This window comes from Otolemur garnettii, unplaced genomic scaffold (assembly GCF_000181295.1).
Source record: "Otolemur garnettii isolate 467f Iridium unplaced genomic scaffold, OtoGar3 scaffold00027, whole genome shotgun sequence".
NCBI lineage: Eukaryota > Metazoa > Chordata > Mammalia > Primates > Galagidae > Otolemur > Otolemur garnettii.
This window is the reverse complement of record NW_003852422.1, coordinates 245,484-261,775: the sequence shown is the minus strand read 5'-3', so window position 1 is coordinate 261,775 and position 16,292 is coordinate 245,484. Positions and strand designations below refer to the sequence as shown.

At 43.5% G+C, this 16,292-nt stretch overlaps 1 protein-coding gene across 5 annotated transcripts in view; it reads right to left on the bottom strand.

The window, feature by feature from the left end:
• Positions 1 to 1,049: 1,049 nt before the first annotated feature.
• TXNL4A (thioredoxin like 4A) overlaps positions 1,050 to 16,292 on the bottom strand; it is a 20,988-nt gene continuing 5,745 nt past the window's right edge. For 3 of the 5 annotated variants that reach the window (XM_023512404.1, XM_003788387.3, XM_023512405.1), the window contains exons 3-4: positions 6,730 to 6,833; positions 1,050 to 1,377 (exon numbers count right to left, since the gene is read on the bottom strand). In XM_023512404.1, coding sequence (XP_023368172.1) covers positions 1,206 to 1,377; positions 6,730 to 6,833 — 276 coding nt within the window. In that variant the 3' untranslated portion in view covers positions 1,050 to 1,205. The remainder of the gene's footprint in view (positions 1,378 to 6,729; positions 6,834 to 16,292) is intronic. The other 2 variants (XM_023512406.1, XM_012804321.2) reach the window with 1 other exon arrangement.

The window sequence follows — 16,292 nt, the reverse complement described above, 5'->3', positions numbered from 1 at the left end:
GGCTGGGGATTCGAACCTGCCACCTTAGGTGTATGTGGCTGGTGCCTTAGCAGCTTGAGCCACAGGTGCCGAGCCGATGGTGAACTTTCTGATGACCAGCCTGTCCCTTTCCCAAAATGATTGGACCCTCTTGCCCTCTCCCAGTAGTTTGAGGGTTTCAGTCTCTCCATGTCCTCACAATACTTGCTATAATCTGACTCCTCGAGCCTACTGGCCCCAATGGCTGTGAACTAGTGTCTCATTGCAGTTTTGATTTGCAGTTCACTAACAGGCAATGATGCTGAGTATCTTTTTATGTGCTTACTGGTTATGTTTTACCTTCTTTGGAGGAAAATTAGGAGTGACATATTGAATGTGTTGTATGCCTGGTACTTGAGGTCACATGGATTTTTTCACTAACCCCTTATTGTAATGTGATATTGTAGTCACTATTTTCACATGCAAAAATTAACACTAGAAACTGCAGATTTTCATTTGACTTTTAAGTCAATTTAAAAAGCACACACTCATTTGTATGTCTGTGTAAAAAATGGATTTCCTCTTTTTCAAATCCTCGTGTTTTCACAATAATAAATTGGCTGCATACACTGGCTCATACCTATACCCCAGTACTTTGGGAGGCTAAGGTGAGACAATCACTTGAGATCAGGAGTTTGAGATCAGCCTGGATGCCTAGGCAATAGCGAGACCCTGTCTCTACAAATAATAAAATTAAGCAGGTGTGGTGATGGGTACACGCAGTCCCAGCTACTTGGGAGGCAGAGGCAGAAGGATTGCTTGAGCTCACAAGTTGGAGGTTGTAGTGAGCTATGACGACTCCAGCCTGGACAAGAGAGTGAGACTCTGCCTCAAAAAAAAAAAAAAAAAAAAAAAAAAAAAAAATTCAATCTAACAGTAGCTGTGAGCACTTTTATACCACTATGCACCACATGAGAGCCTCACAGGATAAATACCTTACTCTCACTCCAAGGGTAAAGGTAAGAATTAACTTTAACTAAAAATCTGTCATCTATACATCAAGTATCTCAAGAACAAACAATTACAACTGGTCCTATCACCACATTTTTTTATTTCAGCTAGTTAAGGCCCTGTGATCATATCTCACAGATCTTTCAGCCCTCCAGCTTCCAAAGGCTCTCAACAGTTTGAAACATCTCTGCATAAAAAAACAGCTCCACAGTATTTATCCACAGACTGATACATGCTCAGTATCTGTACTTGGTGGAGTAGTCCTTGGGAGACACAACCAGACCGCGGCCTTTGCGGGCGCCACGGTACACAGTCTCTATGATGTCCACCATCTCCTGCTTGTCCTCCATGGCCCAGTTAATCTTGTTGTTGTTGCCGGTGCCCAAGTCAATCATGATGTGCTTGTTTCTGCAGAAAGAGGGCAGTGCGTCAGCTCTCACATGAATCTTAAGAATTCCCTGGGGGAGGGAGGGACCTTATTTTTCCCATTGCTAAGACAAGAACATACAGTCAAGAGCAGTGGTTCTCAATCTTCCTAATGCCACAATGTATTTTTCTTGTTAAAAAGGGGTCGCGGCCCACAGGTTGAGAACTGCTGGTCAAGAGGGTACTCTATGATTTAGGCAGGAGAAGGTGGGAAACAACCTAACAATTGTTAAAGATGCATGCATTGTCCACCAAGCTTTTTCTGTATTTCTTTATTTTATTTATTTTTTTTTAGAGAAAGAGTCTCACTTTATTGCCCTTGGTAGAGTGCCCTGGCATCACACTGCTCACAGCAACCTCCAGCTCTTGGGCTTAGGTGATTCTCTTGCCTCAGCCTCCCGAGTAGCTGGGACTATAGGCGCCCACCACAACACCCAGCTATTTTTTTTTTGTTGCAGTTTGGCTGGGGCCGGGTTTGAACCCGCCACCCTACGGGAGTGTATGGGGCCAGCGCCCTACTCACTGAGCCACAGGTATCACCCATTTCTGTATTTCTTTAGGACAAATATCATGAAAGGAAATTAGAGTCAAAGGATACAGCTTCAGTCACTTGGAAAGACAAATTGTTTTTTAGAAGGTTGTATTAATGTATCTGAAAAAAAGCAATGCAAACATTTTTCACAGTGCTCTCATGAGCATGTGGCATACATTTTATTAAAAGCCCTACAATGGTGAAATGCAAACAACATTTTGCACATCCATGATTAGGGAAGTGGATAACTCTTTACATATACAATTAAGAGTCTACAGACTTCTTACAGGTTTACATGTACACTTTACAAAATGAATTTTTCCTGGTTTGTTGAAGATTGGTTTTTATTGATTTAACTTCTCGCTTCCACAAAATCATACATTTGGCTTCAACCCACTACTGCACGGAAAGTACTACATAAGGTCTCTGGGTTGGCCTCCTTTCAGCCAGACTGAGCTGAAGGGCAAATATGATTATTACTCTTCTGTTTCAAATGTTCACTCTAGGACAAGTGTCCCAAGTGTTCATGGGACCAAGAACCCCAGGTGAGACCGTCACCTTCACTGCCCTTCACCTGCTACTTGATCTGTGCTCTCCTAGGCAGACCCCACGCCAGTTGAACTGCCTCACCCCTAGGCTTCAGGAGGCAGAACCCAAGACGGGACCCTGACACCACAGGAAGAATTTTGAGGAGCAAGAGAGAAAAGGTCTAGGTTGCCTTGGACAGTTGGTCAGTAGAAGGAGACCCTTGGTACAGAGTAGAGAATAGCAGGGATGTAGTGTCCTACAGGGACATGAAAATCAGAACTCGAGATGTTTAGCTGAGAAAATTTCCAATCAAAGTCTTACAGGTGCTGTCTTCAAAATGAGAGAAACCTGTGTAGGACTGTTGACAAAATGAACAAACTTGAGATAAACTGATGATGATAAACTTGAGATGTTTAGCTGAGAAATTTTCCAATCAAAGTCTTACAGGTGCTGTCTTCAAAATGAGAGAAATCTGTGTAGGACTGTTAACAAAATGAACAAACAGCCCCTCCAGATAGCAAAAAAAACTGAAATTAGGAAATGTCTGTGAATCAGTGGCAGAGAGAAAAGCATGAGGTTCTGGCCATTCAATCTTCACTAAATCTGGGAAAGAGCAAGAGGTCACAGAGATGAAGGGTCTCACAAAAGATCTCAATCAAATAAGAGGCACCTAGGAATGCTGAGAGCATGTCCAGTTGAGCATGTCCCTTGATATCCAGAAACACCATCGGCTCACAGTGAGGGACAGAGGGCCAGGAAAAGGGCCGAAAGACTCAATGCCACTGGCAGCAAGAGGCTGACAAATACTTTTCATAAAAAAAGAAACCTCAGGGCAGAACCCCTTCCAGAGGATGAAGCACGAAACCAGGGGAAAGCCCGAGTTTACCGGGCTTGTTTCTTCCCTTTTCCTGCCTTTTGAAGAGAGCCCATTTCCTGGGCCTGTGTGCACTTGTTGAGGGACATGGCCCTTCACACTTGTCACAGTTCCACAGGTAACAAGGAGTGGTACCCAGAGGCTGCACAGACCACCTCCTGGAGCCTCGTCCATACCCCACTCAGATGCCTACTCGATGAGATTATGAGCCTCTCACTGACACCGTCCAACTCAGTGTGAAGGTGGATCCTTGGTCACGTGGGGAGGGGTGCATCCGGCATATGGGAGGGCCAAGAGGGCACACTGCAGCAAGCCAAATTTGGCTTGCATTGCATGGCCAGATGGTCAAGATGCACCCCACAGTTTCCAGCCTCAGTCCCTGGGTCTGGGACTATAATGAGGCTCCATGCCTGTGATTTTGCTCTGCGACATTGCAACTGGCATTTGCAAGTACAGTTAAGGCTCCCTATCAGTTGGTTTAAGATTATGGATAAATGGGGTCAGGTGCCATGGCTCACACCTGTAATCCCAGCACTCTGGGAGGCTGAGGCAGGTAGATTGCCTGAGCTCATGGGTTCCAGACCACCCTGAGCCAGAACAAGACCCTGTTTCTAAAAAAATAGCTAGGCATTGTGGTGGGCACAAGTCCCAGCTACTTGGGAGGCCTAGGCAAGAAGATTGCTTAAGCACAAGAGTTTGAGGCTGCTGTGAGCTATGATGCCATGGCGCTCTACTGTGGGTGACAAAAGGAGGCTCTTGTCTCCAAAAAACTCCAGAAAGACTATGGATAAATGGATGCAGGCACTGAATGGATAGCTGATCCTCCAATGACATGGGTTTGAGATGTGCGGGTCTGCTTATGTCTATCTTTCTCCTGCCTCTGCTCCCTGACCCATGATAGTAAGCATGCCCCTCTCCTCCTCCTCAGCCCACTCACCAGGAAGATGAGGAGAACAAAGGCCGTTATGGTAATCCACCTCTGCTGTAACAGTAAAGATAATTTCTCTTCCATATGATTGTCTTATTATTTTCTCCAGCTTACTGTACTTTAAGAATACAGTATACAATACATACAACATGCAAAATACATGTTGAGTGACTGTATGTTATTCATAAGGCTTCTAGACAATAGTAGGTTTTCTGAGTAGTTAAGCTTTTAGGGAGTCAAAAGTTACACTCAGATTTTTGACTATACAGAGGGTCAGTGTCCCTAACCCCCAAATTGTTCAAAGGTCAACTGTACAACAATGGAAGACTAAATACCATTCAGCCATAAAAAAGGAAATCCTGCTATTTGCGACGGCATAGATAAACAGATAAACCTGGGGGAAATTATGTCAAGTGAAATAAACCAAGCACAGAAAGACAGATAATCACATGATCTCACTCGTGTGTGGAATCTAAAACAGTTAATCTCATAGAAGTAAAGCAGAATAGTGGCTAACAGAGGCAGATGTGGCCAGGGGAGGCAGGGCTAAGGGAGATAGTGGTCAAAAAATACATATTTTAGTTAAAAGAAATAGTTCAAGAGATCTACTGTACAGCATGGTGCCTACATTTAATGACAACATATGGTATTCTTGAAAAATGCTAAAAGAGTGGATGGAAGTATTCTTACTATGAAAATAACTATGTGAGGTTATACATTAATTAGCTAGATTTAACCATTCCATGATATATATACATATATATATACACACACAAGCACTACAGAGATATACTTCACAACACCATGTTGTACACAATACAATTTTTCATAAATTTTAAAAATGAATAATTTAAAAAAAATTAAAATAAGGTCATTATCTTGGATTATTTGGGTGAGTCTACTCACATGAACCCTCTAAAACTAGAGTGTTTTCTCACATGGACTCAAAGTCAGAGAGACTATGTGACAAGGACTCTGCATGCCAGTGCTGGCTATGAAGATGTGGGGTCAGAGCAGAGAGTGGCCCTTGCGCACAGCAGTGGCAAGCAGACTCCAGACCAACCACCACAAAGGCCTGGCCTCCGCTGACAGCTGCAACAAGCCAAAGGGGATTCTTTCCCAAACCCCCAGACAAGTGCCCTGCCCATGACGACTCTGACCTGGTGAGGCCTTAAGCAGACTCCAGCTGATCCCACCCAGACGTTTGCCTCCAGAACTGTGACGTTAGAAATGTTGATGTAAGCTGACAAATTTGTACATGTGTTTATACAGAACATAGAATGAATTGTTGATGTAAGCTGACAAATCTGTACATGTGTTTATACAGAACACAGAATGAATCCACGCCCTATACAATCCACCAGACCTTCCTCATCCACTAGGTGGCCCTACTTTTGGAGTACGGTCATTTGCTCATATAGCCATTTGCCAACTTCTATAGTAACTAAAGTAAGAAATTTTGACAAGTAATAACAATTTCAAGTGATGATTTCTTTTCAAATTAAGTCTCCACAATATAATTTTTGAGCTGATACAATAAATGTATATTTACAAGCAAAGTAATTAAGTTCGGGTATTCCCCTTGGGCATCAAAAAGGAACACTAAGTCAAGTCACTGGTATCATATTTAAGAAGTGAGTTATTTAAAAAAATTTCTCAGCTCAGCGCCCGTAGTACAGTGGTTACAGAGCCAGCCACATACACCAAGGCTGGCGGGTTCGAACCTGGACCGGGCCAACTAAACAACAACAAATGCAACAAAAAATAGCCGGGTGTTGTGGCAGGCGCCTGTAGTTCCAGCTGCTTGGGAGGCTGAGGCAAGAGAATCGCTTGAGCCCAAGAATTTGAGGTTGCTGTGAGCTGTGACACCATAGCACTCTACTGAAGGTGACAAAGTGAGACTCTCTCTCAAAAAAAAAAAAAAAATGTTTTTTTCCGGTTTGGCACCGATAGCACAGTGTTACAGTGCTAGTCACTTGCACCGAGGCTGGCAGGTTCCAGTTAACCAACAATAACAACAGCAACAAAAAAATAGCTAGGTGAGTGGCAGGCACCTGTAGTCCCAGCTACTTGGGAGGCTGAGGCAAGAAAATTGCTTTAGCCCAAGAGTTTGAGGTTGCAGTGAGCTGTGATGCCATAGCACTCTACCCAGGGCGATATAATGAGACTCTGTCTCAAAAAAAAAAACAAAAAAACATTTTTTCATCAGCAGATTATAGTTAAAAGTATCTTAAATGTCAATGTCTTCCATTTAATAATACTTTACATAGGTTTCTAGGTAAAATTTGCTACTGACTAAATACTAAAACTAAAATTTTTACTTTGAAAATGATTTAAAAGAGTCACAGTGATTGCCTGGTGACACAACTGTATTGCTATATAACCTATTTCTTTCTAAAGACATCATGGCTACCTTAAACTTCCACAACAACATTCCACTTAAATGACAACTTTTAAGATAAGGTAACATACCTGAAGAAAAACATGACAGTACATGGATCGTATAACTCATACATTTTGTTGAAGTCAGGTACTTCTGTAATATCCACAAGATAAATAACTGCAAAATTCTTAACCTAAAAGAGATTAAAAATAAACTAAAATAACAGATTGATTTGTCTTTCATTCCATAAAAAAATTATAAAGACAAAATCAAGAATGTGTGTATTATGGGAAAATTTTCAAACTAATTCTTCAACATTTTCCCCACAGAGCTCTAGGCAGCCTCCCCAGGGCCTGAGCGAATGGCTAATTCTGCCTCGCCCCAACACTGCTCAGAACAGCTTAGGCCAGCGGTTCTCAACCTGTGGGTCGCAACCCCTTTGTAACAATGAAAATATGTCGCAGCATTAGGAAGGTTGAGAACCACTGGCTTAGGCCAAGGTGAACTTCACTCAGGCAGTGAAGTCCTGAGAAAAACACCCACAGACAGGAGATTCACACTGGTCTAGTAATAACCTATATGAACTTCTACAAATTTATACTTTGACAAACACATAAGGACATGTATTAAACAACTGCTCTAAAACATGCCTGTGGAACTCAGTCATTCATCCCTCAACCATTTAGGTTTGAACAGTCACAAATACTAGCAGTACTCCAAATAATACTAGATAAAGCAAGTAGCAAGTCAGTCTTCTGCAATTTTTCTTTAACTGCAAGTTCATCAGAGGAGATTTAGAAAAGAACAGAAAAATATAAAGTAAATTAGCTCTAAACCCAACATCTAGAGGCAATCACTGTTAGTATTTTTGCTATATTTCTTTATATCATTTAAGAGGGGTGTTTTTTTGTTTTTTTTTTTGAGACAGAGTCTCACCATATTGCCCTCGGTAGAGTGCTGTGGCATCACAACTCACAGCAACCTCAAACTCTTGGGTTTAAGTGACTCTCTTGCCTCAGCCTCCCAAGTAGCTGCGACTACAGGCGCCCACCACAATGCCCAGCTATTTTTTTGTTGTAGTTGTCATCATTGTAGTTTTAGCAGGCCCAGGCTGGGTTCAAACCTACCAGCCTGGGTATATGTGGCTGGCACCCTAACCATTGTGTTATGGGCGCTGAGCCTGGTGGGGTATATTTTTTAAAAATCTGTATACACTGTTTTAACAAAATGTGATCATACTACAAACATTTTGTATCCTGCTTTAATTATGGGCATTATCAGGCCAGACTCTAGTTCACACCTGTAATCCTAGCACTCTGAGGGCTGAGGCAGGAGGGTTGCCTGTGCCCAGGTTGCTGTGATGACACCACTGCACTCCAGTTAGGGTAACTGGGCAAGACTCTATTTCTAAAAAAAGAAAACAAAAAAGCATTCTTTTATACAAAAATATTTTTTATGGCTACATGTTTGGTCAAACGGCCATGACAGTGTCTCACCATTCTTTCTGTTTTTTCATGAATATAAATAACTCAAAATTGTCATTACTATCAATTATTCACCTGTGAACATTTTTATCCTTAAAGTTATATACATACTTAATTATTTACTAAGGATAAATTCCTAATATAAAATCTCTGGAACAAAGAACATGACATTTTAAAGGTTCCTTATTAATACTGTCTCAAAGCCCTCTATAAAGTTTATGCCAAGCTTATTCCTACCAAGGGATGTTCAAGTTCTACCCCTAGTATTGAGAATGTGACTTATTCGAAAACTGGGTCATTGCTAATAGACTTAATTAAAAGGAGGTTGCACTGGAGTGGGTTGCCCTCATTGAATACGACGGTGTCCTTATAAGAAAACAGCTGGGCTCGGCGCCTATAGCTCAACCGGCTAAGGCGCCAGCCATGTACACCTAAGGTGGCGGGTTCGAATCCCCAGCCCGGACCCGCCAAACAACAATGACGGCTGCAACCAAAAAATAGCCGGGCGTTGTGGCGGGCGCCTGTGGTCCCAGCTACTTGGGAGGCTGAGGCAGGAGACTCACTTGAGCCCAGGAGTTGGAGGTTGCTGTGAGCTGTGATGCCACGGCACTCTGCCCAGGGGGACAGCTTGAGGCTCTGTCTCAAAAAAAAAAAAAAAAAGAAAACAGCTGAAGACACTAACATGGGGAGGTGGTGGCCCTGGCAGTACTGAGGACAGGATGAATGCCCACAACTCCAGGAGCACCACAGGCTGCCGGCAGCACCAGATGCTAGGAGAAGGGACTTACCCTGGCAGGCGTCAGAGGGAGCATGGCCCTGCCAAGACCTCAATTTTAGACTACTAGTCCCAAAAGTGGTGAGAGAATATATTTCTGTTAAGCACCTCGGTTTGTGGTGTTTTGTCATGGTACATACAGGAAACTAATTAATATGACATGCACAACATTTCTTCATGTTAATTTTAAAAACCTAATTGTAATTTACAGACGAAATTACATGGTATTTGCGATAAAAACTGTAAAACAAGGGTTAAATAATAGGACTAGCAAAATATTGGTAATTGTTGAAGCTGAATGACAGAAATGAGGGTTACTACACTTTCCTCTATATTTTGGGGAATATTAAAAATATAGAAATTTAGGCCAGGCACAGTGGCTCATGCCTATAATCCTAGCATTCTTGGAGGCTCAGGCGGGAGGATCCCTTGACCTCATTGAGTTTAAGACCAGTCTGAGCAAGAGTGAGACCCTGTCTCTACCAAAAATAGAAAAATTTGCCAGGCATGATGACTGGTACCTGTAGTCCCAGCTACTCAGAGGCTGAGGCAGGAGGATCTCTTGAGCTCAATAGTCTGTCTGAGGTTGCTGTGGGCTACACTGACACCATGGCACTCTTGCCTAAGTGACAGAGTGAGACTCTGTCTCAAAAATGAAAAAAAAGAAAACTGATATGGAAATTTAAACTACCACCAGAGAGAGGGAATGAGGGAGAGGAGAGAAAAAGAGAACTGGAGGGAAAGTTCACACTTAAGGAGGACTCCAGCTGCCCTCTAACCTGGCAGAGAAAACCTTCATTAGAGTCCAGTGCAGCACACATTCTGGACGCACATGTGCTCCACTGTTCACAGGTCACTTTAGAAAACCCATACCGTAGTGTCCAGTAAACTGCTCACAGCTGGGTCATTCTCAATGAACACTGCAGTGTAATGGTGAAAATGTGCTGGTCGGGTTGCTAGAACCCAATTTTATTTTCATGATAAACTAATAAACTATATTCTGATTTTACTTAAAAACAAAATACCTCACTACAGAAGTTAAGACCATAAAATGGTCACAGGCATTAGGAAAGTGGAGGTTAGGCTGGGAGTGGTGGCTCACGCCTCTAATTCTAGCACTCTGAGAGGTCTAAGTGGTGGAATGCCTGAGCTCAGGAGCTCAAGACCACCCTGAGCAAGAGCAAGATCCCATCTCTACTAAAAAATGAAAAGCTAGCTGGACATTGTGGCAAGCACTAGTCCCAGTTATTCAGGAAGCTGAGACAAGAGGATGGCTTGAACCCAAGAGTATGAGGTTGCTGCTGTGATCTATGACGCTACTGCACTCTACCCAGGGCAACAAAGACTCTTGTCTCAAAACCAGGAAAGTAGAGGTTATATTTCATTTTTATCCCTTCAATACCTTACTCAGGGATAGATACAAGAAACACCAATGAAAATTAACTTCTTGAGTCACCACGCACATATTCTTTTTAAAAATCAAGTTGAGGCTCGGCGCCTATGGCTCAACCAAGGTGCCAGCCACATGCACCTGGGCTGGTAAGGTTCGAATCCAGCCCAGGCCCACCAAACAATGATGGCTGCAACCAAAAACTAGCTGGGCATTGTGGCAGGTGCATGTAGTTCCAGCTACTTGGGAGGTGGAAGCAGGAGAATTGCTTGAGCCCAGGAATTGGAGGTTGATGTGAACTGTGATGCCATGGCATTCTACCTAGGGCAACAGCTTGAGGCTCTGTCTCAAAAAAGAAAAAAAAAAATCAAGTTGACAGGGTTATAAATTGTGTACTTTTTTTTTTTTTTTTTTTTAAATGGAGCCTCAAGCTGTCCCCCTGGGTAAAGTGCTATGGCATCACTCACAGCAATCTCCAACTCCTGGGCTTAAGCGAGTCTCCTGCCTCCGCCTCTCAAGTAGCTGGGACCACAGGCACCCACAATGCCCGGCTATTTTTTTGGTTGCAGTCATCATTGTTGTTTGGCGGGCCCGGGCTGGATTCAAACACGCCACCTTAGGTGTATGTGGCTGGAGCCTTAGCCACTTGAACCACAGGTGCCGAGCCATAAATTGTGTACTTTAGGAAAATGATCACAACAAATTTTTATCCTTTTTTCTTATATGTAAAAATATTAAATAATACAATCATTTGTAGTTTTAAATGATTTATGGGCATTTAATAATCAGAAGGTAACCGAATTAATGTAATTTGGGTTATGTTTTATTTTTGTGTGACACAGTCTCACTCTGTGCTCTAGGTAGAATGTCGTGACATCAAAGCTCACAGAAAACTGCTAGGTTTGAGCAATCCTCTTGTCTCAGCCTTTCCAGTAGCTGGGACTACAGGCACCTGCTACAACACTTGGCTATTTTTCTATTTTTAGTAGAGATAAGGTCTCGCTCTTGCTCAGGCTGGTCTCAAACTCCTGAGTTCAGGCAATCCACCCACCTCAGCTGCCCACAGTGCTGGGATTACAGAGGTGAGCCACTGAGCCCAGCCAATGTAACTCGTTTAAAGACACAAACATGTATCTCTCTTCTAGCCTTCAAGCTCAGGCCCAAGGCCTCTAACCCCCACAAATACTAACAGAAGCAGACTATCATGTCAAGATCACATCCTACACGAACTTGAATATCCTATTTCATGGATAGGTTTCAAGATAGGTTTCAAGAACATGTGAGAATCCACTAAGTGCAAGGAACTTCTCACTCATGAATTCTTTCAACACTGCTAAGTAGCCTGCTACTGTTTTACATGTGATGGAGCTGAGGCCCAGTAAGGTCTCCTGATGCCACACAGGGAGTGGCAGGGCTGAGACTCAGCCCCAGTCTGGCTTCAGAGCCTGAACTCTGGATGAGATTTCCTGAGCTGAGTATCAAAGCATTCAGCATTCCCACAGCAGAAAGAGGCAGGGGCCTCACTGGATTAGGCTAAAAGAATACCATGTGTAAATTTAGGGAAAGATCTGAGAGAGCAGTCAAGCCTCAGCTGTAACTCTTGAAACAAGACAGCAGAGGAGTGAAAAGAAGCTGGAAATGCAGATGGGGACCAGGCCACAAAGGACCTTTTAGATTTAAGGAGCCTGGGGCATTATTCATTTATTTCTAAGTAAGGAGGGGCAAAGAGTTTAGTTCAGTACATACTAGAGTTTGAGAAAACTAAGGCAACATCCAGAGAAAAATTCCTACACATAGTGATGACCCAGGCTTGCACTGAGGAGTCTGGGCTGGAGTCACCTCACTGCGGCCATCTGCACCCAGCAGTGACCAGCCAATATAGTGGATGCCAGGAAAGGGACAGCCAGGAGGTACCCAGGGAAGGCACACTCTGTAACCAAGACAGGAGACTCCAAGGAGGGAATCTGCACTGAATGCCCCAGAAGGGACAAAAGGGGATGGACTCTGGCTCCCAGAAGGTCACTGTGACATTGTATGACTGCAGGTGCTAAAGCTCAGGGAGGACTGGAGAACACAGGCATTGGTGAGGACAGACTCCAGGACTAGACAGGAGCCTGCACAGACATGCAGGGAAGGAGGGCTGAGCTGGCCTCTTGGGGAAATGAGAAAGGACACCTAGGAGGAATGAGGTGGGTGCTGCTAGAGCTGCCTCCAGGACAGCTGAGGACACTCAACCACAGGCTGGGCAAGAGCAACCACATACTTCTCTGTAGGGTCAGTCCATGATTTCCTGGCAAAAGTTAGCCTGCCAATTTTTAAGGTCCTGCCTACATCTAAATCTCACTAACCAGAGATACTCTCCTCTATCTCTGTCACATAATACAGCAACAAAAAAGGGTACAGTGTCTTGACGTCTGTAATCCCAGCACTTTGGGAGGCCAAGGTGGGAGGTCACTTGAGGCCAGGAGTTCCAGACCATTCCAGGCAACACAGCCAGACTCTAGCTCTACAAAAAAAAATAAATAAATAAAATTAGTAGACTACAGTGGTGCATACTTGTAGCCTTAGCTACTTAAGAGGCTGAGCCAGGAAGCCTACCTGAGCCTGAGAGTTCAAGGCTACAATGACTATCATGCCACTGCATTCCAGATGGGCAGTGAAACCTTGTATTTCTAAAATAAATTTAAAAAAAATTAAAAATTTTTAAAAGAATTATAATAAAAAAAGTATTGGCTGGGCACAGTGGCTCATGCCTGAAATTCTAGCAATCTGAGAGGCTGAAGCACACAGATCCCTTGAGCTCAGAAGTTCAACACTATCCTGAGCAAGAGTGACACCCCATCTCGACTAAAAAAACAGAAAAATCAGCCAGGCGTTGCAGTGGGAACCTGTAGTCCTAGCTACTTGGGAGGCTGAGGCAGGAGGATCACTTAAGCCCAGGAGTTTGAGGTGCTATGAGCTGTGATGCCACACTCTACCCAGAATGACAGAGACAGACAGACAGACAGAAAGAAAGAAAGAAAGAAAAGAAAAGAAAACAGAGTGACACCTGTGGCTCAGTGAGTAGAGAGCTGACCCCGTATACCAAGGGTGGTGGGTTCAAACCTGGCCCCACCCAAACTGCAACAACAAAAAAATAGCTGGGCATTGTAGTGGGCTCCTGTAGTTCCAGCTCCTCAGGAGGCTGAGGCAAGAGAATCACCTAAGCCCAAGAGCTGGAGGTTGCTGTGAGCTGTGATGCTATGGCACTCTATCAAGGGTGACAAAGTGAGACTTTGTCTCTTTAAAAAAAAAAAAAAAAGAAGAAAAGAAAAGAAAACAAACTTCAAGGAATACATTGTTGTTATTAAAAATATGTTTTTGACCCAGTTTGGTGGCTCACGCCTGTAATCCCAGCATTTTGGGAGGCTGGGATTGTTTAAGGCCAGGAGTTCAAGACCAGCCTTAACAACAGAGCAAGATTCCATTTCTACAAAAATGAAAAAAAAAAAAAATTAGCTGGGCATGGTGGCATGTGCCTATGGTCCCAGCTACTCGGGAGGCTGAAGCAGGAAGACTGCTTGAGCCCAGGAGTTGGAGAATACAGTGAGCTGTGATATCACAGACTATATTCCAGGTTGGGCAACAGAGTGAGACCCTGCTTCTAATACAACAACAATAAAAAAAAAACCCAAATGTTTTTGGACAGAAGGAATTTAATAATATAATCTTGAGTTCAAACAGTGCTGTGTTACATAGAGGCAGTGTCCTGGCAGGAGGCTTGCACTTCTAATAAGGACCCTCGCCTGAAGCACTGGGTGCACCCCATCTGGGAAGTCACACGAGGAGGTACTAACCCAGCACCTCCTCTGCCTCCCCCAGCCTCTCAGCAACGCTCAAGAACTCCTCTGCCAAACCCTACTGCATGTGGCTTATAGGCATCATGCTGTCCTGCTTCCATATGTGCTGAGAGGCTGAAGATGGTAGAGCTATTTCTCCGGAACATTTCACATCCACTAATAAATGTGTGGTAAACTAAAACTGTAATATCTATATAAAACTGAAATTAAGCTAAATGTCTACTATTTTTTTTACATTGTAGAAATGTTCATTTTAAAAATATAAAAATGGAATGGGAAAGCCATTGGTTTCTACCAGCCCAGTATTTTTATTTTAAACAAGTTATATAACCTTTAAAAACATATGACAGCTAAATAAAATAAAGATTATGTAAATGTTTTAAGAGACCAGGTCTTGGCTGGGCACCTATAATCCCAGCTACTTGGGAGGTGGAGGCAGGAGACTCGCTTGAGCCCAGGAGTTGGAGGGTGGTGTGAGCTGTGACGCTAGGGCACTCTACCTAGGGCGACAGGCTGAGGCGCTGTCTCAAAAATAAAAGAGACCAGGTCTCACTATATATTGCCTAAGGTGGGCTTATGCAATCCTTCCAAGTAGCTGGAACTGAATGTGTGCCACCACACCCAGCTCCACAGGGTATGAGTATTCTAAAGTGAGAGACAAATGTTCCCTTTCTCCACACCAAGCATCCTCAAACTACAGCCCATGGGCCACAAGCGGCCTGCTGAGGACATTTATCCAGCCCGCCAGGTGTTTTTTGCCACCGCTGCCTGTCCTGCTTAGCAGCTGACTCATCCCAGGGCCCGCAGTCCGGCCCTCCAACGGTCTGAGGGACAGTGAACTGGCCCCCTGTTTAAAAAGTTTGAGGACCCTTGCTCCACTCACAAATTTTCTTGTAAGGAAACCATACATATTCTGTTCTTTTCCAGCTAACATCATAACAAATGATTACTCACGTTATTAAATAAAGCTCTTACAGGGAAAAAAATAATAACTTTCCATCCAGTAGCATGGATGTTCCCAGTTAAACCCCAGTTCTGTGGTTTTCAAGGCAAATTAACTAATTTGCAATGCCAACCTGGGGTCACAGGAGATACCCATCTTCCCAGGGATATAACTGCCCATTATTGGGGTTATCTATCACTGGAGACTTTGGATACTACCAACTTTACTATAAATTACAACAAAGTTCTCACTAAGCATAAAATTATGTATAGTTGGGCTTTTTTTCCTACTTAAAACAACTACTAGGCCCTAAGGCATAAGTATTCTTTTTTTTCCTTTTTGCAGTTTTTGGTCAGGGCTGGGTTTGAACCTGCCATGTCTGGCATAAGGGGCTAGAGCCCTACTCCTTTGAGCCCCAGGCGCCGCCCCAGGCATAAGTATTTTTCATATAATGCCAAATTGCTTTCCAGAAGGATTGTATTTTATTCCCACCTGAACAGTATACTGATGTTCATCCCAACCAGGTCACACTGTATCATTACATGCCTTTCTTTCATCCAGCTAAACACTACACTGTTTTAATGAATGTTTCTTTGAAGTTTACCTAACCACTGGAATTTCCTACTTTTTCAAGTTCATTGCCCATTTATCCATGGTGTTTCAAATTTGTCTTTAAGTTGTGTATGTGTGTGTGTATGTACCAGCAATAATAACCGCCTACTATGTTTGCAGTAATCTTTTGTTTTTTTAGAGACAGAGTCTCACTTTGTTGTCTTTGGTAGAGTGCCATAGCATCACAGCTCACAGCAACCACCAGCTCTTAGGCTTAGGTGATTCTCTTGCCTCAGCCTCCCAAGTAGGTGGGACCACAGGTGCCAGCCACAACACCCAGCTATTTTTTTGTTGCCGTTTGACAGGGGTCAGGTTCGAACCTGCCACCGTTGGTATATGGGGCTAGCGACCTACTCACTGAGCCACAGGCACTGCCCATATTTGCAGTAAACTTAACTGGTTGTACAATTAGGATTACAGAATTGTACAGATTTTTTTAAACCAAGTACCATATGCGTAAATTTCTTTCTTTCTTTTTTTTTTTTTGAGACAGAGCCTCAAGCTGTCCCCTTGGGTAGAGTGCCATGGCATCACAGCTCACAGCAACCTCCAACTCCTGGGCTCAAGCGATTCTCCTGCTTCCGCCTCCCAAGTTGCTGGGACCACAGG